This window comes from Thamnophis elegans, chromosome 2, assembly GCF_009769535.1.
Source record: "Thamnophis elegans isolate rThaEle1 chromosome 2, rThaEle1.pri, whole genome shotgun sequence".
NCBI lineage: Eukaryota > Metazoa > Chordata > Lepidosauria > Squamata > Colubridae > Thamnophis > Thamnophis elegans.
The window spans coordinates 170,966,033-170,987,295 of record NC_045542.1 but is presented as its reverse complement, the minus strand read 5'-3'; the positions used below and the strand labels follow the sequence as shown (position 1 = coordinate 170,987,295).

Sequence of the window (21,263 nt, the reverse complement as noted above, 5' to 3'; positions counted from 1 at the left end):
AGCTGAGCCCTCCCCAACACGATTGGTCTCAGCAGGAACCCCCAAGAAGCCTGAGTGGGGGCAGGGGGTGGGGCCAGAGAGGGGAGGCCCCAGGGGCTTCTGGGATGAGGGGAATTCTGGGAGTTGAAGTCACAATTGACCCAGAATTTATGTTGCTAAGGGAGACATTTATTACGTGAATTTTGACTCATTTTATGACCATTTCACTGTAGTCATTAAATTAGCAACAAGGTTTGTAAGTGAATCTGGCTTCCCCATAGTTTTTGCTCATCAGAAGGTTGCAAAACATGGCCACACATGACTGCAACCGTCATAAATATGAACCATTTGTCAAGTGTCTGAATTCTGATCATGTGACAATGGGGGAATGCTACAATGGTTGTAAGTGTGAAAAACGGTCACAAATTACTTTTTCCAGGGCCCATGTAACTTCAAATGGTCACTAAATGAACTGTTGTAAAAAGAGGACTACCTGTATCCCGCTTCACAGTGCTTTTACAGCCCTCTCTAAGCGGTTGACAGAGTCATCATCTTGTCCCCAACAATCTGGGTCCTCATTTTACTGACCTTGGAAGGACGGAAGCCTGAATCGATTTTGAGCCAGTCAGGATCGAACTCTGTGGGCGGAATTAGCCTGCAATGCTGCTTTGTAACCACTGGGCCACCTTGGCTCAAGGGATGAGGGGGAGCCCCACTGAGCCCTGGGTTCAAAGCCAATTCCTGTTCGGATGACTGAGCTCTGGGACGGGAGGGGGGATTTCCCAGCAGGGGGTGGGGGGCAGGAGGAAGATCCAGGTGGACCAAATGGCATCATTGCTGCTCCCTTCGCTCCACTCTTTGCCTTCCGAGATCTCCCGACCTTTTGAGGGGGGGTTGGTGGCTCTTGGCGGCTTCTGGTTCTGGGGGGACCCGGCTTGTTTCTGGAATCGGTTCGGTGTTTTGGCCAACGCCGAGACTGAACCTTTGAGATAAGGCTGCCCTGTGGATGCAGCAGGAGAAAAGAGAGAAAGGCTCCTTTGAATAAGGTTTCTAAAGATCCGCCTTTATTATGTTCACTTTCTCCTCCGTCCTAAACCCCAAAATCCCCAGAGCTTTTCTCTAGGACAGGCAGGGATGTTTCCACCCAAAATCCTCCTCCTTCCATTTCAGGAGCTCTCAGCCTGGGTCAGTTTGCAGAATCCAAAATATTTAAAATGTCCTTATTATTCCTTAGGAATCAGGAAGGGGCCTTGGGGGGAGGCGTTTCTGGCTGTTTGCTCTGAGAAACTACCCTATGAATGGAGCAGCTTTTCAAAAGACAGAAAGAAAATCTGTCAGGATCTTAAGGGTTAAAGAGGCTGGTTGGAGGCAGAAGAAGAGAAGAACCTCTGGATGGGGAGCATGAAATGAAGGGCTTGCTTGGAGACAGACAGGCCCAAACTGACATGAAGGGGTTTCTTGAGTGTGAGGATGTCCAACCCGAGTTCCATTCAGACGTTTCTCCTCTCAGGCAGACTTCAGGCTTCCTCACTGCTCAGCCCCACAAGGGAAAGAAACAAGGGTTCTGGATCACGGAGAGTCCGATCCCCCCTCCTTCTGTTGGAGAAAAGCTCCGATCCCTTTGGATCCTGAAATCTCCCCAGAGCAGGAAGTGGATCTGGGGCTCCCTCTCCCCAAAAGCTCTGAGAAGCCTCCGGGATTGTGGAGAGGAGCAGGAAGGGGAGGCCCAGGCCTTTGCCTTGGACTGGGAAGGACTGGGAGGCCATACTGGGGGAAATGGGCAGTGGGACTACCCATTTAAAACAGTTCATTTAGTGACTCTTCAAAGTTGCAATGTCATTGAAAATAGTGACAGAATGAGAATTTTTACACTTATGACCATTTTAGCTTCCTCATCGTCATATGACTGAGATTTGGATGCTTGGCAACTGATTCGTATTTATGACGGTTGCAGTCTCCCCATATCAAGTGATCCCCTTTTGCAACGTTCTGACAAAGTTAATGGAGAAGCCAGATTCACTTAACAACCAGGATATTAATTTAACAACTGCAACGATTCATTTAACAACTGTGGCAAGAAAATTTGTAACATGGAGCAAAACCCACTTAACAAATGTCTCACTTAGCAACAAAAAATGTGGGCTCAATGATGGTCATAAGCCAAGGACTCCCTGTGTTTATTTCTCTGGGCTTTGGAGGTCCTGCCCTTTTCCATGGAGACCCAGGTTCTGCCCAAATAAGTCCCATGAAGGATCCCGAAAATGATCTTTCAAATCTTTGGTGAAAGAATTTCTCACCTGAAGAGCTTTCAGAATGGAGACCAAAAAGGGGCCTTGGGGATTTTCCAGTTTAACAGATTTCCCAGCTGCATTTTATTCTTTTTATTTTCTTTTTATTCTCGTTACCTGATTAGAAGTTGTTGTTTTTCTGTTCAGTGGGCAGCCTTGGAGTCTCTTCCCAGCTGAGTCCCCACCCCCCATGGTTGGTCTCAGCAGGAACTCAAGCAGCCCCAGTGGGGAGGGGTGGGTGGGGGCAGGGGGTGGAGAGGCCCATGGATTTCTGGGAATGAGGGGAATTCTGGGAATTGAAGTCCAAATGGCTGAGAAACTCTGATTGAGGCCTTTACGTTGAGAGTCTCTGATCCTGTGAAGGGTTGGAGAGCAGGATCCCAATCCCCTCCCGAGGAGGCTGAGGGGCATTTCTGTTCCCTGTGGAAGGAGGGGGAGCCCCTTGGAGTCCTGGGTTCAAGGCCGATTCCTGCTCAGATGCCTGAACTCTGGGAGGGGAGGGGGGATTGTCCAGGGCGGTGGGAGAGGGACAGGAGGAAGATTTGGGAGGCTACGTGGCTTCATTGCTGCTCCTTTCTCTGCCCTCTTTGCCTCCCCATATTGAGGTTAGGGGGAGGGTTCACATTGGCCTCTGGTCTCACCCAGATTCCCCCCCTCCCATTTTATAACATCTGCAGCTTTTAACCAGCCACTTGGGCCCCCAGTGATGTCAATGGAAAGTTGGGGTGACCAGGTGGGGTTTCCTGCTGCTTTTGAGCTTCTGGGGGTGGAATCCCCTCTTTTACCTGCGGGGCCACTGCGGCCTCCTTGGGGCAGAGACTGAGCAACCCTGAGGGGGGTTTGAGGGAGGCCTTGCTGGAAGGGGGGAGGACACAATTGGGGCAGGTGAAGTTTGGGGGACCCGACCTTCCCCTCCTCTCTCACCCCCCAATTTCCCTGCCCTCCAACCCTTCAGCCCCCCCAGAAGCTTCTTCTTTCCCTCTCAGTCACTCATTCTCCCTCCTGCCTCCTCTCCCTCCATCTCCCCCTTCCTTTCCCCCCTTCCTCCGCTTCCCCCAGCTCTCTTCTTCTTCCTCTACTCCCTTCTTCCTCCGCAGAGCCTCAGATGGGAGCCTCCATGAGATCCGGGTCCTTGACTGAAGCCCCCTAACTCTTCTCTTCTGGCTCCCTTCCAGGCGCCTCCTCCCACTCCATGAAGTATTTCTACACCTCCATCTCAGACCCCAGTCAGGGGCAGCAGCCCCACTTTGTTGCTGTGGGGTATGTGGATGATCAGGTCTTCGTTCACTACGACAGCCACAGCCGGAGGATGAAGCCTCAAGTCTCCTGGATGGAGAAGGTGGGGAAGGAGGATCCCCAATACTGGGACAGAGAGACACACATTCATCGTGCCTCTGAGGAGACGTTCAGAGGAGGCCTGGAGACTCTGAGGAGACGCTACAATCAGAGCGAAGGTGAGTGATGGGTCTGGTGGCTCCTCCGGCCCAGGGGTGGGTTCCTGCCGGTTCGCACCGGTTCTTGCGATCCGGTTCGTCAGTGAACCCGGAAGTAATTAACTTCCGGGTTCCTAGCTCCTAGCCCCTGTCGCTGGGTGCCTGCAGGATTTTTCTTTTTAAAAAATGCCTCTCCGGATGATCTTGAAAACCTGCAAGGTTGCTTTGGAAGGGGACATATGGGCAGCATTTTCCCCTGCCCCCCTCCCCGGGAGCCTGCAGTTTTAAAGCAAGCCTTTGCACAGTAAAGAAAATCTCACGAGCGAGAGAGAAATTCTTACTTGCTTTTACTGTGAAGTTGCGGAAGCTTCCAAGCAGAGATGGGGTGGGGGTTTTCAAGATCGTCTGCAGAGAGGCATTTTTTAAAAAGAAAATCCTGAAAAGGATTTGGAGAGATTTGCAACTGGTCTTTGGTGGTGGGGGAATCCCCAAAACCAGGAGCACAGCCCATTCCCCCTCCCAAGAAGACTGTTTTCTTTTTAAAAACCCCTCTGCAGAAGCTTGAATTCCAGAACTCTTCCATGCCCTCCCTCCGTTTCATGGCAGCCGAAGCAACAGTGAAGCAGAGGCTGACACTCCTTGTTTAGGTAATTCTGAGGTGGTTGATGGTTCTGTGAGTGCCTGTCCTTTATAATTTTCCACGTTGCCTTGATGGTTTTTATTCCAGTGACTTTGTCTTCCCTGTTCTTAGGCTTAGGAAAAAAAAACTGGTTTCATTGGCAGTCTTTTTTTGGGGGGGGGGGATTTTTATTTTTTGGGTGTTTTCCTAGCACTGTCATAGTTTGTGGGTGTGGGTGGGTGTGTAATGTCCCGCAGTTATCTATGCATTAATAATGATCTAGTAATATTAATAATATCTAGTAATTAGTAATATCTAGTAACATCGTCTTGGCCACTCCCACCAGGTCACATGGGTGGCAAGCCACTCCCATCTGGTCACATGGGCAGCAAGCCACTCCCACAAAGGAGGCCACGCCCACAGAGTAGGTTCGAACAATTTTTGAAACCCACCCCTGCTCCGGCCCCATAATCCTCTCCTAGGAACCAGGGGGGGAGAAAGGGGGGTCCCTTCAAAGGGAAAAGCTCCTTCCACACCTTTTGAAAAGTCTTTTTTATATATGTTTATTCTTTTCTTTAATCAATATAAGATTGTCCTTGTCTCCATTGCTGACGATTTCTGTCAATTGCAGTTAATGGAAACGTATTTCAATTTCTCCTTCTCTCTTTCTGGATGTTGATAGAAACTGAGGTGAAAAGAGACCGAAATCTCCCCTCCCCCCATGACAGTTGGAGGGTCCTGGGTGGATCTCCTGTTGTGGGGGAGGAAGGGGATCACAGGCCTCTCCCCTCCCTGAAAAAAGGGCAGGTGGATCCTAAGGAGATCCTGGGGGAAGCAGATCCTCCTCCTTCTCTCTGTTTCCACCCCAGAGAAATGAGGGATCTGGTGCAGCTCCACCTGGGGAGACTAGATCCCTTTCCCTCTCCCCATTTTTGGGGGCAATGAGGGGGGCCCAAATGCCAGGAGCTTCTCCTCATCCTCCAGTTGGAAGGAGAGGCCGGGAGGCCCAAATGGGGTGGGGGCTCTTGGAGGGGGGATCAGAGGTCCAGGATCCTCCCGATGGTCTCGAGGGGGAAAGAGAGGAGAGGAAGAAGCCTCCATTTGGGGCCCTTCCTGAGTCCCTCAGAGCCTTCCTGGCTTCCCCTCCTTGGTCCCTCAGGCTGAACTCCTGCCCTGCCCTCTTGGAGGGGCTGCCCTGGATGGGGGGGGCTCTTTCTTCAGCATAGCCCCCCTTCTTCTGCCACCTTTGGGGGGAGAAGATTCGCCTCCAAGGAGCCTCATTTAGGAAAAGGGATGGAAGGAAAATGTGTGTGTAGCTAAAGGCTCCTTTTGGCTGAGGAAAACCTTCTCCACAAACATCCCCCATTTCCCCTCCTTTCCTCCCAAGAGCTCTGCCAGTCCTGCCCCTGATCCCCCAGGATCCCCCCAGATTCCCCCAGGCCCCCTGCTGGCCTCCCAGGGGATCAGAGCTGGGCCCAGAGGGCTCCCCCTGGTGGAGGAAGGAGGAAGGAGAGCGGCCGGAGGGGAGGGGAGCCTCCTTTCCAGGCTAAAGAGCCCCCAAGGTCCCAACCTTCCCTCCAAGGGAGGCTGCTTCCCCCCTCCCATCGCCTGGGTCGCCTCCTCTGGACCTTCCCCGGCTCCCTCCTCTCCTTTCGGAGGCCTTTGGACCACAGCTGCTCCCAATACTCCAGATGTGGTTGCTCTGCCATGATTCATGGAGAGGCTGTGTGACATTTGCCTCTCCTGTGTTTTCAATACTATTTTAATGATCCCTGATGTCCTTTAAATTTCCTATCTGATTTTTACTAAAACTTTTCAACAAAAAGATAAAAACTAATAGAAAGTAACATAAGGAAAGGAGAGAGAGGAAAGTTTATAACTTCACAGCAGTTATAAACATAAATATATTTTAGCCTCTCTAAAGCCTCCTTTCTTAAGCTTTTGACCCCGGAGGATCCCTTGAACTATTTTTCAGATGTCAGGAAACCCCCTGAACATCCAGGCTCAGAGATGGGCCAGAATTGTTTCATGCGGAGACCTGTAGAGATGCATTAATAGTGTTCTTACACTAAACACCAACAACGAAACTTGCCTTTTCAATGTGATCCCTGTGCTTTCTTTTTGCTGCACAAATATTCAATTCTGTGCCAAACCTGAGATAAGAACACATTTCACCTTCAAGGGAAAGAAGACAATTTCTGTCTTAGCTTTTGATGCTTCTGAAATGACAGAATTTGTTCTCAGAAGTTGAAAACTGCAGCCAAATATTTAGTGCTTTCCTGTGAATGGCAGGAGATTCTTCTTGGACAGAAATCCAGAACTATTTTTCCCATGGGGAGATCAGGGAATCTCCTCTCGAGGGAAGGATCAGACTGGATCTCCCAAGGATCTTCCTCTTTCTCCAAAGGGAAGTTCTCTGGCTGAGCAGAAGATGCAGAGAAAGGATCCCCTCACCTGTCATTCCTGGGTGTGGAGAGGAAAGGAGAGGATTGGTCAGTTTAGTTCAACTCTACTTCCAGGTGGTTTTCCCTTAGATTCGAGGGTTCCTGGCGTCCTTCCTCCCTCTCAAGCCCACACAGGAGTAGAAACAATTCAGGATTTCCTTTTGGTTTCCTTTTAAATCCAAGAATCTGTTCAGTTGAAGTTGAAATATCTTCTCCAGGGCCTTCCAGAGCCTGTAAGCTTCAAACTTCATTTCAAAGGTCAATAACCCTTTGGGTCTCCAGATCAGACTGGGCCACTTGCTGCTGTTGCTGAGGGAAATATTCCTTTGGGGCCCTTCGAGACTTACTTTATTTATTTATTTATTTATTTATTTATTTATTTATTTATTTATTTATTTGTCCGTCCTTTATGCCGCCCACTCCCGGAGGACTCCGGGCGGCTCACAAAAGACAAGGCAAAGGGGGGAATGAGACAAAGACAACATATTAAAAACAAAACCAACATTCACAATTTCTGTGGAGGTAGATGCTTCTCAGCTCCCCCCAGCCTGCTGGAACAGCCAGGACTTGGTGGCTTTGTGGAAGGCCGGGAGGGTAGTAAGGGTCCGGATTTCAACAGGGAGCTCGTTCATTCCCACATTACACTGAACCATGGTTTGTTTCTGGTTAGCCCAAAGTGGAAATAAGCCCTTGTGACTTGGTGCTATTTGTCAACACAGAGCATGATTTATGGTCACAGGGATCCCTGCAAGCATTTCCAGATCGACCAGATCCTCTTTGAGGCTCAAGATCCTCATTCCCTCTTTGCAGCTGCAGATTCAGGCAACTTTTCCCTCTCTGGGATCTCTTCCTCCCCCCCCCCCCCCCAAGAGTCTCCCCTGCGGAGGAATGGCAGAAGGAAAGATGGAAGGGTCTCCGTCCTTCCGTTTCTTCTGTGACTCCTTCTTTTCTTGGTCTCCCTCGGGATCCTCTGCTGGCTTTCCCAGATTCCCTTTTCCGGGGGAGATTCAGGGGCTCCATCCTGGGGGGAAATGCAGGGATGCTGGTCGAGGGAAGGAAAAAAGGGCAATTGCTGATGGGGACTTTTTTCCCTTGGATGCTTGGGAGGAAATGGGGGGGGCAGTGCCTGTGTCAAGGTCACTGCAGGGAGGGGGTCTCTGTCTATCTTCAGGACTCCCCAAACCATCCTCCTGTCTGTCTTTCAGGCCTTCACACATGGCAGAACATTTATGGCTGTGAGCTCCAAAGAGATGGGAGCAAAAGAGGATTTTATCAGTTTGGCTACGAAGGGAGGACCTTCATCACCTTCGACAAGGAGACCCCCACCTGGGTGGCTCCCGTCCCCCAGGCCCAGATCACCCAGAGGAAGTGGGACGCTGATCCAGGAAATAATCAGGGAAGGAAAACCTACTTGGAGGAAATCTGCATTGAGTGGCTGGAGAAGTACCTGTCCTATGGGAAGGAGACGCTGCTGAGGACAGGTGAGCATCTGGATCCAGACTTTCCTCCTTTAAGGCTGGATCTCTTGTACACATTCAGCCCCTTTGGGTCCCTGGTCTTTAGGCTGTTTGCCCTGGTGGGAATCCCCCTCCTCCTCTTCCAGCTCCTCTTGCATGTAGATCCCCCCTTTCCCCTAGGTCTACCCCTTCCCTCTGGGGTCCTTAATCCCTCCAGGATCAGCTGGATGAGAATAGGATCAATGGGAGAATCCCCCCCCCCCCACTGATGATTGCCCACAGCCCCTCCCTCCCTGGGCGGAACTTCTCTCTCTTCCATTGGCATCAGTCTCTCTCTGCCCCCGCCCCCTCTTTTGAGAGACAATATTTCTTTTTCTAATTGATCCCTGTGAGATTCCCTTTGATATCTCTTCCTCTTAAAATTGGGGTTGTGTCCCTTGGAAAGAGGCTTGGAGCAGCCTCAGATTCAGGGGAGCAGAAGAGGAGGCAAAAAGTAGGGAGAATCTTCTGTGTGGTTGTTGTCTTGAAAGGGAACTTAAAAGACCATCTCCACTTTCCCTCCCCTGAAGGGAGCAGCCCAAGATGACTCAGAGTTCAAAGCAGCCAGAGAGGAATTTCCTTGGAGCCTCAATTTGCTTCCGGAGGTTTTTCAGGCTGAGTCCCTGGGAAGGACTCAAAATCAGGAGTTCTTCTGGTTGAGCCTTTTCCAGATCTGGATAATTTCCTAAAACTCTTGGAGAGGCTGCAAGTGTGGAAGGTGAATCTTTGGGTTAAAACTAAGTGGTGGGAGATTTTCCTGCCCCTCCAAGTTTCCCATCAAGTTTCAATGCTCTGGAGGGGCTCAGAGTTAATTCTGGGGGTGCCGTTTCTGCAGAGACCCCAAAGGTGACGGTGAGCAGCCGGACAGAGGTGGAGGATGGGATGGAGATGCACATCTGCCGCGTGGATGGCTTCTACCCCAGGGAGATCGATGCCTCCTGGAGGAGGGATGGGGAGGTATGGCTGGAAGAGACCTTCCATGGGTCTGTGGCCCCCAATGCGGATGGGACCTACCACTACTGGCTCAGCATCCGGATCGACCCCAAAGAGAGGAGCCGCTATCGGTGCCACGTGGAGCACGATGGCCTGCAGGAGCCTCTGGACTTGGAGCTGAAGGGTGAGAGGCTGCAGGGAGGGGAAGGCTGGGCTCTCTGGCAGGCTGGAGGGTGGTGGGAGAGAAATCTGACCCCAGCTGTGTCCAGATGTGGTCATAGCTGAGCTTTCATCCATTGGTCCTTCCAGTGTTTGAGGCTGGAGAGGCTGTAGGACCAGACTGTAGAACTGACTTCGGGTGATGGAAAGGACAGAATCACATCCCAATACTTGGCCGATCCTGATGAAATTCCCTATTTTACTTCAAATAATAAAATGCAAACACTGAAACTGAAGAAAAAAGCATGCAGAGCTGCCCAATTCCACTCAGAGTCATGACTTATTGGGGCAGCCTATGAAAAGAACAAAAAATGTTTTTGTTTAACAAATGTTTGTTTTATTGTGTTGGAGAAGTTTTTGTTTTGGAAGCTGCTATGAGTCACAAGGTGGCAAAGGGCTGTTTTTGAGTGGAAAAGCCAAAGAGGAATCCAGTTGCCTTCATGCTGGGCTGGTGTGAGAAGAAGGCAGCATCCTGAGGACACGTCCTCTAACAACGGATAGCAAGGCGTCTTCATGTTACCTTGAGAAGGACCCATGGAGTTTTTAACGGGCTATTTCCAGCCTTCACTTCTTTAAGTCTCTTCCTGATTGGGAAGATTGTTTGGGGTTCTCCTTCAATGATCTGCTCTTTCTCCCCATTCAGAACCAACCAATTCAAAATCCAACCTGGGGCTCATCATTGGCTGTGTTGTGGCTGCCCTTGTCCTGGTGTGTGTGATTGCTGGAATTGTTGTATTCTTCAGTAAGTATCTTTTTTGGAGGGGGGGGTGATGGAAGGAAGATGGGGAGATTCCCCCCAAGTCTCTCCCTTTGGGGAGCTTCTTCTGGGCTTCCTTCTGTCCTGTTTTCCCAGCCCTCTTGGGGAGCATCTGAGATCTCAGCCTCTTGCTGGGACTCCAGTTTCTATTCAGCTGAGTCTGAGATTCGGGCAGTCCTGTCTCCTTCTGAGTTGGGAAGAGGCATCCCAGTTCCTTTGTCCCTTTCAAAGGCTTTGGTCAGAGAGCAGCAGAGAAGGATTTCCATGGAAACCTTCCTCCCCTCCCAGCTGCTCCTTCTGCTTCCCCCAATTCCCCTCCCTCCATCTCGGAGGCAGCAGGTCTCTCTTGGGGCAAATCAGGAGATACATTTGTATTTTGAAGATCTTTTTGTCTTGGTTGATGGGACTAAGTGACAGTGAAGCATCTGGAGTTCTTGCTCCTACAGAGGGAGAGTTTGGATGATCTCTGGTGGATTCTTTTGAGCTTTCACTGATTTTTATTCTTGCAGAAAAACGTCAAGATGACTACAAAGCAGCACCAAGTGAGTGATTTGTCCTCTTTCCATGTAATCTCCAACTTAGAGCAGGGACCAGGGACACAATTAGTTGAGAGGGGTTTGTGTATGTATGTGTCTTTCTCTTCATGCTAAGAACCAGGCTGGGGAAGTTGGGCCCCCTTTTCATTACAGCCAGGCTATTAGTAGAAATGGAGTCCTCTAGGAGAAACATCTGGGAGAAGGAACCTTCAGGAAAATGAGAAGACACAGGTGGTGGAAGGTCCCTCTGACTGAGGACATGCTCTGTTCCCCAAGTAGGCCGAGAGGAAAGGCTTGGCCAAATGAGAGTCAGAAGCTCCATAAAATTAGGGATGAAAAGGGGGCATTTTGAGGGAAAAGGAGCTTTGGGAGATGCCAGCTGGATCTCCTCTTGGTCTCCTGTCCCAAAGGCTCACAACTGGTTACAAAAATAAACTTTAAACCCATCTGTATCTTTTTAGGCCAGCTCTGCCTTCTGGCTTTGTATGATGTAAATAATAAATTTTAATAATTCTTTCCAATGCCTTTTAACCAAAGCAGTTTGATCCAAACTCTCTCCGTGTTATTTGTGCATTTTTTATTGCGTGGGAGAGAGAAAGGGAGGGAAGCAGCTGGAGTCAGAAAGAGCTGAGCTTCCTATAAGGAGGGAGAGAGACAGACAGACAGACAGACATCCTCCCTCATCCCCTTTTTCTTTCTTTTCCAGCAAGTGACAAAGGATCCAGCAGTTCAGACCAGGGTAAGTTGGAGGGAGCAGCTGCTGCATGAGCCATTCTCTCCCTTTGCAAGACTTTGGGGGGATGAGGGGATGAAAAGAGGGAGAGGCCGCCACTTTTTAAAGCACCTCCCCCCTAATCCATCCTCTCTAGGTTCCCTCTGAGTCTGCTTCTGGTGGAATAATAATTGGCTTATTATTTAAATATTATTTAAATTATTATGTATTATTTAAACTTTGGCTTAGTGGTGAGGGCAACAGGTGAAAATTTTGAGTTCTAGTCCTGCCTTAGGCATGAATGTCACAAAATCCACTTTCCTTGCACTGGTTGATTCTGCAGAGGAGAAGGAAACTCTCCCTGTTGGATTCAGGCAGGGGAGGCAGCCCAGAGTCTGCATGGTGGAGCCTTGGCCCCCTTTGGGGGAAAGAGCCCTCTATTCTTTGAGGGGAAATAGGGAAACCACCAGTGAGGCCATCATCCCCAGTGGTTAGAGACTCCTCTGGTGGCATAGCTGAGACCTGGCTGACTCTGGAAGGGGGGTTGTTCCATTCTCAGAGATGGGCCCAGATGGGTTCAGGGTTCGGGATCGCAGCTGAGACCCCAGGCAGGATTGGTGGGGCTACAGGGGTCATCGGAGAATCTCTTCTGGCACTCAGGAGGCTCCCACCCTACAATTCTGGTGGTGATTTCCTGTTTCTGACTCTGGGCTCACCTGTTGGGATTGTTGCTACTGTACCAGCCTCCCTGATGCATGGCCAGCTCCCTGCCTCAGCTGCTGGGGGCATCTCAGGGTTGGCATGAGGTTGCCCAGGATTATGGTCCTGGGAGACCTCAATCTGCCATCCCTGGGTTTGGCCTCGGAAGCAGCCCAGGAGTTCATGGCTGTCATCCGGGGTCCGACTGGAGACAGAGGTCACACACTGGACACGATCTTCTTGTCAGACCAAAGGCAACAGGATCTGATGGGGGAATCTGGTTTTCATTTATTGCTTTAAATATTCTATATGTGATTTTATTGAATTTTACTGTGAGCTGCCTACAGTCACCTTAATGAGATAGGTGGAGATGGGAGTTTAATTAATGAATTAATAAAAAGCTTTATGTCCTCTGAGAAGTTTGGGAAGCTGAAGAGGTTGAATGGTGAAGGGAGAGATTTCTCCTCCTCAGAGGATTCAGACATTCATTCATTCTGTGCCTTTCTCTCCAATCCAGGGAGCAACCAGAAGGTTTAGCAGCCCCCTTGCAGGTGAGTGGTCTCAGTGGGGGCCGTATGGGGTGAGAGGGAGGGGGCCTTTGGGGTCCAAGGACCAAGTGGGGGTGAAGATGCTTTGGGAATCCCTCTTCTCTCTCCTATTCACCTCAGACACTGGAAGGTAAGGAATTTGGGGGAGAGGGCTCGGGGGAGGGGTCTCCCTGCCCCCAAACTCTGATCCTCTGGCACCTCTCAGGCTCTGACTGTCTTGATCCAACTAACCCTTGGATACTTTCTCCCTCCTCTTTGCAGGGGAGACGCCCAGCATGAGGAGAGAGGAGAGAAGATGGGATCGGCCTCCTTCTGAATTAGGCCGGACTCTCAGGAGGAGCCCTTCAGGACCTTCCTGCATGCTGGAACCAGGAGGGATTTTTGGGTCTTTCATCACTGCTTTTATCACTGAATCAGTAAACTGTTTCTATTATGATTGAGGAGCAGAGGAGAAAAGAATATATTGATTGTTACTAATTGTGGGATCCAAAGATTTCAAATTGGGTTTCATAGATAATAGTTTATCATAGATAAATCGGTTGCATAACCCCCTTAATGGGCTTTTGCTGATTAGTCTTAGTGGATAGAGGTTAGAGGCTAAAGATGAGGTTTTAGAGACGTGTTTATAGAGAATGGGGTGAGGAATCAGATGAAGAATTTATTGGTTTTACTTTAAGAAAGATTGATAAGTTGTTAATTTTCATTATATTTGTTGGGGATGAAGGTGGAGGTTAGTTTTGTTTTTTCTTGTGTTTGTTTTATCTGCTTAATGTGATCTTCGATGAAACAATTACTAAGAAAAGTATGCGTTTTGAGATTTTTGCGGCTAAATTAGTTGATGTATTTTTAATTGATTGTTGTACAGTTATTTGACCATATATTTCATAACACAAAGTTTGACAATCCATATACTGAGGGTAACATTTGACAGTGATTTTTTTTATAGATTGGCATTTATGCCTTTTCATGATTTAGAAAAACGGATGATGGAATCAATTGTCAGGCTCCTCTCTCCTTCACAATTGCACAACTTTTGTAAGTTTGCCAAAATTTGTTTGATGGAAATAAAGGCTTTCTTTTCCTCTTACTTGATTGCTGTATCTTTGGGGAGGTTGGAATTAAGAGGGATTCTACCCTCCTTGTTGATCAGAGACCCCGATTCCAATTTCACTTTGAGTGATGGGAAGGGGGAGGAAGCAAAGCAGAATCCAGAAGGAGGAAGAACTGGGGGGGCTCCTGTGGGCTCCTTTGGGGGGGAGGCAGCCATTTTGCTCCTGTGTCCAGATGTTCCTCCAGCGTCACCAGTTGATCTTGTGTAAAAGGGCTACCTGGTCTTGGCTTGGTGGTGGCAGCAACAGAGGCTGCCTCTCCCTCAGACCCTCCTTTGCCTCAGGCTGTTGGCCAAGTGGCTGCTCTCTGAGCCTCACCCAGGGGCCCTTCGGGAGACAGGAGCTGAATGCCCAGCCAGAGCCCTCCTGGTCCCCTTGCAGAAGGGCAGCTTCTCCTGCTTCTGGGAGATCCTCTCTGGGCTCCTCAGCTGCCCAATAGGATGCAGTGGCCCAAGAGTGGGGAGACCCCCGATTGATGGGAAAGGTGTCCCCCATATTACAATGGTTGCTTTGGGGGCACGGAGGAGTGAAAAGGGTGGGGGTCTCTCCAGGGTGAAATCTACTTACCTTCGCTACCGGTTTGCAAATGTGAGCATGTGCACGCCCCCTCAATGCATGCGCAGGTCCTTCTGCGCATGCAGTGTCCAAAAGAGATATGATGGCGTCTGGGGGGGTGGAGCCTGTTACCGAGCGCGCCTGCAAAGGTAAGTAGAGTAAGCCCTACATGGTAAGCGAGGGGGGAATCCTCTGTAGACTGGCGACTACGCGGAGGAGAGCCTTCTCGGTTGCAGCTCCGACGCTTTGGAATGATCTCCCCGTGGAGATTCGCACCCTCACCACCGTCCAGACCTTCCGCACAGCCCTCAAGATCTGGCTATCCCGTCAGGCCTGGGGATAAGATCCTAATCTCGCCCCGCCCGAATGTCGAATGAATGTTGTGTTTTATTGGTTATTTTCCTTTATTCACATTTCTTTTGTGTCCTGTCTTACACTCCCCTCCTATGAAATGTAAGCCGCCCTGAGTCCCTTTAGGGAAAAGGGCGGCCTATAAATGTCAATAAAATGATAAATGATAAATGTGCCACACGATTTAGATTAGCTGCTTTCTAGCCAATAGAAATCATGTGTCACAGCTGATCCTGGGAAATACCTGTTTGCCTGACCCGAGAGGCTTTTTTTACTCCAAGTTCAAGCGAACCGGTCTGAACCGGTAGCATTTCCCCCCTGAGCCCGTCCTCCCCCTCCCTCAGGACTAGCCACCTTTGGAAGCTTAAAAGGAAAACTTGGAAACACTTTGCAAGAATTCAGTGCATATTTCAGCCTCTTCTACGGATTCAAAACGTTTAGAAATGTATTTATTAATTAGAATATATGACCGTCCAGCTCACATAAGCGGCTCTGGTCAGCCAACACAATAAAAACATCAATACAAGAAGAAAAGACAATAAATATAATGCACGAAAGAAAAATGAGCACCACGATTAAACCAGGCAGCCACAAATTCATTCAGTTTCGTCTACAGGGAGTCCTCGACTTACAACAGTTCATTTAGTGACCATTCAAAGTTTCCTCCCTACACATTCCACCCCTCTCGCCTTTCATTGTGTTGCCAAGAGGCTTCCTCGGAGGGTGAGAACTTGCAAAACGCCAAGGTCACTACTGCAGGAGTTTGCTGGGGAAGTGGACTTTTCCCATAACAAAAGCTTTACAATTGGACAAGGCGAACACCTGAGTGGTGGGAGAAGGGAATCTATTGTTTAATTGAGCAAGGGAAAACCAGAGCTGGTTTTGCTTCTTCAGTTCCCAGATGGTGAATTCAATAAAGTTTTACTTGTGGGGAGTCAATGACCCTGAGGGTTCCTTTTTGGGGGGTTCGCTAGTTGGACTGTTGACAGACTGCTTTGTTTAAAAACCGAGTTGCCAGTTCCTATTTTGGTTGTTAAGTGAGATTACCTATACCCAGGGATGGGATCCTACCGGTTCAACAAGAGAGAAAAAAGTCGGAAAGAGATAGAGAGGGAAAGAGAGGGAGGGAGGGAAAGAGGAGGGGGAAGGAAAGGGAGAGAAATAGACAGAGAGGAAGGGAGGGGAAGAGAGAGACAAAAAGGAAGAGAAAGGGAAAGGTGGGAAGAGAGGGAGGGAAAGAGAGGGTGGAAAGACAGAAAGAGGGAGGGGAAGAGGGGGAAGAGAGAGGGGGAGAGAAACACAGAAAAGGAGGGGAAGAGAGGGGAAAGACAGAGAGGGACAGAGGGAAAGAGAGGGAAAGAGAGAGAAAGAAAGAAAGAGAGGTAGGAAAGAGAGAGGGAGAGAAAGGGGGAAAAGAGGGAGGGAAGGAAATAGGGGGGAAGAGAGAGAGAAAGAGAAAAAGTTGATATTACAAAAGTTTTATTGTTGTTAAACATATTTCAAAAGCAGAAAAAAAATGAAGGGGCCTAAAAGTGCATTTATCATGTTTTCCTTAGAATAAGGTGACCAGATTTTCAGATTGGAAAAGAGGGACGCCCTTGACCGCGGGGGGGGGGGGGGGGGGGGGGCTTGATTAAAAAAATTTTTTTTGTCAAAAGGTCACCCCAGGACACTGAAACCAGCATAAATACGAATCTGTTGCCAAACAAAATTTTGATCACGTGACCATGAGGATGCTGCAACGGTCGCTAAGTGTGAAAAATGGTCGCAACGGTCGCTAAGTGTGAAAAATGGTCATCAGTCACTTTTTTCAATGCCATTGTAACTTTGGTCACTAAATGTTTTCCCCCTCCTCGAGACTCCTCACTTAGCGACCATCAGAAATACGAATCTGTTGCCAAACATCAACATTTTGATCGCGTAACCATGAGGATGCCACAATGGTCGCTAAGTGTGAAAATGGTCGCTAAGTGTGAAAAATGGTCATCAGTCACTTTTTTCAATGCCATTGTATCTTCCTGATTATTAAAAGTGCAAATTCACTCAGTGTCAATCATGACTCCTGAGTCCATTTCAAAGTATTGTGCATAGAAATTTTAAAAATGGCTTGTTTCAATTTATTTTGGATAGAATCTTTTTTAAATAGTCTAAGACAATTTAAAAAAAGAATCAACACAGAATACCACTATTTTAAAAAATCATATGCACAATAAATGGAGCCTATACTCCTTACAGTAAATGACTCATCTGGAAACAAGCCAATAGCATTTTTTGTGCTTTCAAATTTACAGATGTTCCAAAATCAGCTTAAAGTCCAAATATTTAAAGACCACCCCCCTCAAAGCTATCTTACCAGAGCTTTAAATATCTTCTGGGGAGGCCCTGCTAGTAATCCCATTCATGACAAAGGTAGGGCTTTCTCAGGAGGAAGGTCTCAGCTGGTGCCCATCCTTTGGAAACCTCCTCCAGAGCAGGGAGCCCTAACCTGCTGTCCATTCAGGAAGGCTGTACAAATTATTCTGTCTTCTAGAGCCATTGGGATTTAATATGGTTTTATCACTGGATTTTCTTTTTATTGTTTTTGTGGAATTGTTACAATGATTTTATAATAATATAATTTTATTTGGCATTTTTGTTGCTGTAAACTGCTGAAAGCCCCTGATAGAATACAAATTATTTAATAATAAATTAGGAAATGTGTAGCTGTTGTCTACACATTGCTTTGTTTGAACAGCTGAAATCAAGCCTGTTCACCCAAGGCAATTCTAGAGTAACATGTGCTTCAGGACAACCTCCCTCTTAGACTGCTTTTTAAAAATGAATTATGCCTTGCTTTTTCTATATTATCTTCACTGACACTGTTAGTTTTATTGTTTTCTTGAAGAGATATTTTATTATTCTTTTGTAAATCCTTTTGGATTTTTTCATGAAGAATTCCAGTATAAAAATAAAAAAACAACACCATAGAGTAAGCTATCTTTTTCAAATACACTTGCAGTGGCAACCTATTACATATTACCTGGCAAAAGAAATCAGTGTTTCTTAAAATCTCTCCTTGGAGTCCAGAGGGTCAGACCCAATCAAGGGTACTCAAATTCAAATTTGCCAGCCTATGTTGAAATCCCATCAAACAATTGTGAGAATCCACAGTAGCAGTGAATACTTAGATTTCAATATTTAATGCAATACATATTGATAAATATAACCCATACAAACAAACACCATTTTGGGATCCTGAGAGAAATTTTTTAAAACAAAGACAGTAATATAGAATACAATAGATTGTATTTGTTTCAGAAGTTCCTCTTTTTGGCTTGGTTCTTTAATCCAGAGATACGGAATTTGTGGGTCCTTGATATTGTGGGTCCTACATCTGTCCATCCTGGCTCTGCCTATTTTTTTGGAGAACGATCTCTGGAATCCCATTCAGTGCTCACTAGGAACCTCAAATTACTGCATGCTGCTGCTATAAACAATTGTAAACATGCATGTTATTTGATCTATATTTGACTACATGCCTACTCAAAAATAAAAAGTTATGAATATGAGTACTCTTTTTGATGGGGGGTACATCTTATAGAACAAGGAAAGTTCAAGTAAATATGTGTATAAACTGTATAAATAGATCTGTGCTGCAGGCTATTTAAAGCTGGATGCAAGATATGAAAACACTGCAAACTATTGTTCAAGATAATTTGAGAAAAGGGAATCATTCACCAAGAGTGCTAATAACTATTGCTAAGTAGGCATTCTACACGAACCTGCAATTTTATTGCTATAATATTTATTATTAATTTAAAAACTCAGCCAAGATTCAGGCGGCTAACACATACAACTGTAATGTTTTGAACGTGGACGTGATGAACCAGGGACTTGAAGCTGTTAGGGACTGGATGAGGGCTAACAAGCTTGTACTCAACCCAGAAAAGACCGAGTGGCTGTTGTGCTTCCCTCCCAAAAATTTGGTTGGTGTTCCATCGCTCAGGCTGGGGGGCCAAATTTTACACCCCTCAGACAGGGTTCGCAACTTGGGAGTCCTCCTGGATCCGCAGCTGACCTTTGATTACCACCTGTCGGCTGTGACCAGGGGGGCATTTGCCCAGGTTCGCCTGGTGCGCCAGTTGCGACCCTACCTGAACCGGGAGGCTCTCACAACAGTCACTCGCGCCCTCGTGACCTCTAGACTGGAATACTGCAATGTGCTCTACATGGGGCTGCCCTTGAAGAGCATCCGGCGGCTTCAGCTAGTCCAGAATGCGGCCGCGCGAGTGATTGTGGGTGCACCTCGGTTCGCCCACATAACACCTATCCTCCGCGAGCTGCACTGGCTACCTGTTGATCTCCGTGTGCGCTTCAAGGTGCTTCTTACTACCTACAAAGCCCTTCATGGTAGTGGATCTGCGTACTTGGGAGACCGCCTCCTGCCAATCACCTCCTCTCGACCCATAAGATCTCACAGATTAGGCCTCCTCCGAGTGCCATCTGCCAGCCAGTGCCGGCTGGCAACTACGCGGAGGAGAGCCTTTTCAGTAGCAGCTCCGACCCTCTGGAACGATCTCCCCGTGGAGATTCGTACCCTCACCACCCTTCAGACCTTCCGCACAGCCCTCAAGATCTGGCTATCCCGTCAGGCCTGGGGGTAAGACCATAGTCCGCCCCCACCCGAATGTTGTATGAATGTTGCTTGGTTTTAATTATATATTGTGTTTTTATGTTATTGTATGTCCTCCCCTCCCATACAAGTTGTTAGCCGCCCTGAGTCCCCTCAGGGAAAAGGGCGGCCTATAAATAAACTCAACAAACAAACAAACAAACATATTTTTCTCTCTACACTATACAGCCTTCTGATGCATGAAATGAAACTCTTACTCTTAACTCAGACTATAGGCACACAATCTTTCCAGTAGTTCACATACTAGTTGGTAACATCTTAATTTGAGGCTTGATTGGAACATTATACAGAAGTTATTGAAAGACAGTAAAATGGACATCAACAATCTCACACCCTGCTCAAAGTTGTGACAGCAAGTTTAAATTTTTGACCTTAACTATCAAGAAAAAAAACAATTTTAAAACTGGCATGTCAGTGACTTCTTAAAAGTCAGGATGCCTGGTCAAGATTAAATTGCAGGTAGATTTCTTATCACTTTCTAAAAAGAGAAAAATTCAGAACATAACAAATAAAAGGTTGTGAATTTCACAGATGAGACAGAAAACCACAAATGGGCAAATATGATCTAGAAAGGCATGACTCTCCCATATTATGGGAATCCCATAAGCCCTGCAGATGTTCATAATGAAATTATATTTAACTATTTGGGACAGAAAGACAACACAGACTATTTTTTTAAAAAAATTCACCAATATCACATCATAAGATTCTTTATCTTTTCTTTGCAACAATTCCTAATGACACAAGAAATCTCCATCAATATCTATCCCCAAGAAGAAAACTCTTCTTTCACAGCAAAATAATATAGAAAAATTACAAACAATAACTCTTTTCAGCTTTATGCACCACCCCAGTAAACACAAATGTTTGATCAGAAAAAATATGTCCAAGATAGGAGCAATAAGCTATACACCATGATTTAGGAGTTTGATTTTTTTCAAAAATAAATGCTAAAATACTAAACTGTATATATGCACATTTAGGTAAATAGTGTTCTGTATACCCTCTCGGAGGCGGCGATCGATCCCAATCACGAACGGACTCCGCGGAAGGGTGGGGCCAGTGGGGGCAGCAGCAGCCGCCCGCAGATAACCTCCACGCGGTTCAGGGGCTTCTGCCGGGCGGCGGGAGCCCCGGAAGCGAGAGGAAATTGTCTGCGTGCGGCTGCCAGCGCTCCAACCTCTCCTCCTGCCGCAGCGATCCATTTTGATTCACGAACGGACTCCGCGGCAGGAGGAGAGGTTGGGGCGCTGCCAGCCGCCCGCAGACAACTTCCAAGCGGTTCAGGGGCTTCTGCCGGGCAGCGGGAGCCCCGGAAGCGAGAGGAAATTGTCTGCGGGCGGCTGCCAACGCTCCAACCTCTCCTCCTGCCGCGGCGATCCATTTTGATTCACGAACGGACTCCGCGTTCCCCACCTCTCCTCCTGCCTCTTCGTGAATGGGATCACCGCCTCCGAGAGCGTGGGGGCAGCTGTAGCCGCCCACAGAGAACTTCCACGTGCTTCGCTTCAGGGGCTTCTGCTCTGCGGGCGGCTGCAGCTGCCCCCATGCTCTCGGAGGCGGCGATCCCATTCACGAAGAGGCAGGAGGAGTGCCCGCAGAGAACTTCCATGTGCTTCGCTTCAGAAGGCTTCTGCTCTGCGGGCGGCTGCAGCTGCCCCCACGCTCTCGGAGGCGGCGATCCCATTCACAAAGAGGCAGGAGGAGGAGGAGCGCCCGCAGAGAACTTCCACGTGCTTCGCTTCAGAAGGCTTCTGCTCTGCGGGCGGCTGCAGCTGCCCCCACGCTCTCGGAGGCGGCGATCCCATTCACGAAGAGGCAGGAGGAGAGGTGGAGCCCCCACCTCTCCTCCTGCCTCTTCATGAATGGGATCGCCGCCTCCGAGAGCGTGGGGGCGGCTGCAGCCGCCTGCA

At 48.1% G+C, this 21,263-nt stretch overlaps 2 protein-coding genes across 6 annotated transcripts in view; one reads left to right on the top strand and one right to left on the bottom strand.

The window, feature by feature from the left end:
- Positions 1–13,750, top strand: part of LOC116503392 (H-2 class I histocompatibility antigen, Q9 alpha chain-like) — a 76,273-nt gene extending 62,523 nt beyond the window's left edge. For 2 of the 4 annotated variants that reach the window (XM_032209787.1, XM_032209788.1), the window contains exons 4-9: positions 9,095–9,376; positions 10,055–10,153; positions 10,678–10,710; positions 11,411–11,443; positions 12,633–12,666; positions 12,925–13,750. In XM_032209787.1, the coding sequence (XP_032065678.1) occupies positions 9,095–9,376; positions 10,055–10,153; positions 10,678–10,710; positions 11,411–11,443; positions 12,633–12,652 (467 nt within the window). In that variant the 3' untranslated portion in view covers positions 12,653–12,666; positions 12,925–13,750. Of the gene's footprint in view, positions 1–3,442; positions 3,722–7,968; positions 8,245–9,094; positions 9,377–10,054; positions 10,154–10,677; positions 10,711–11,410; positions 11,444–12,632; positions 12,667–12,924 lie in introns of all 4 variants that reach the window. The other 2 variants (XM_032209786.1, XM_032209790.1) reach the window with 2 other exon arrangements.
- The window catches only part of LOC116503374 (major histocompatibility complex class I-related gene protein-like), a 556,717-nt gene that overhangs the window by 304,313 nt on the left and 231,141 nt on the right, over positions 1–21,263 (bottom strand). The gene's annotated exons all lie outside the window — the stretch shown is intronic.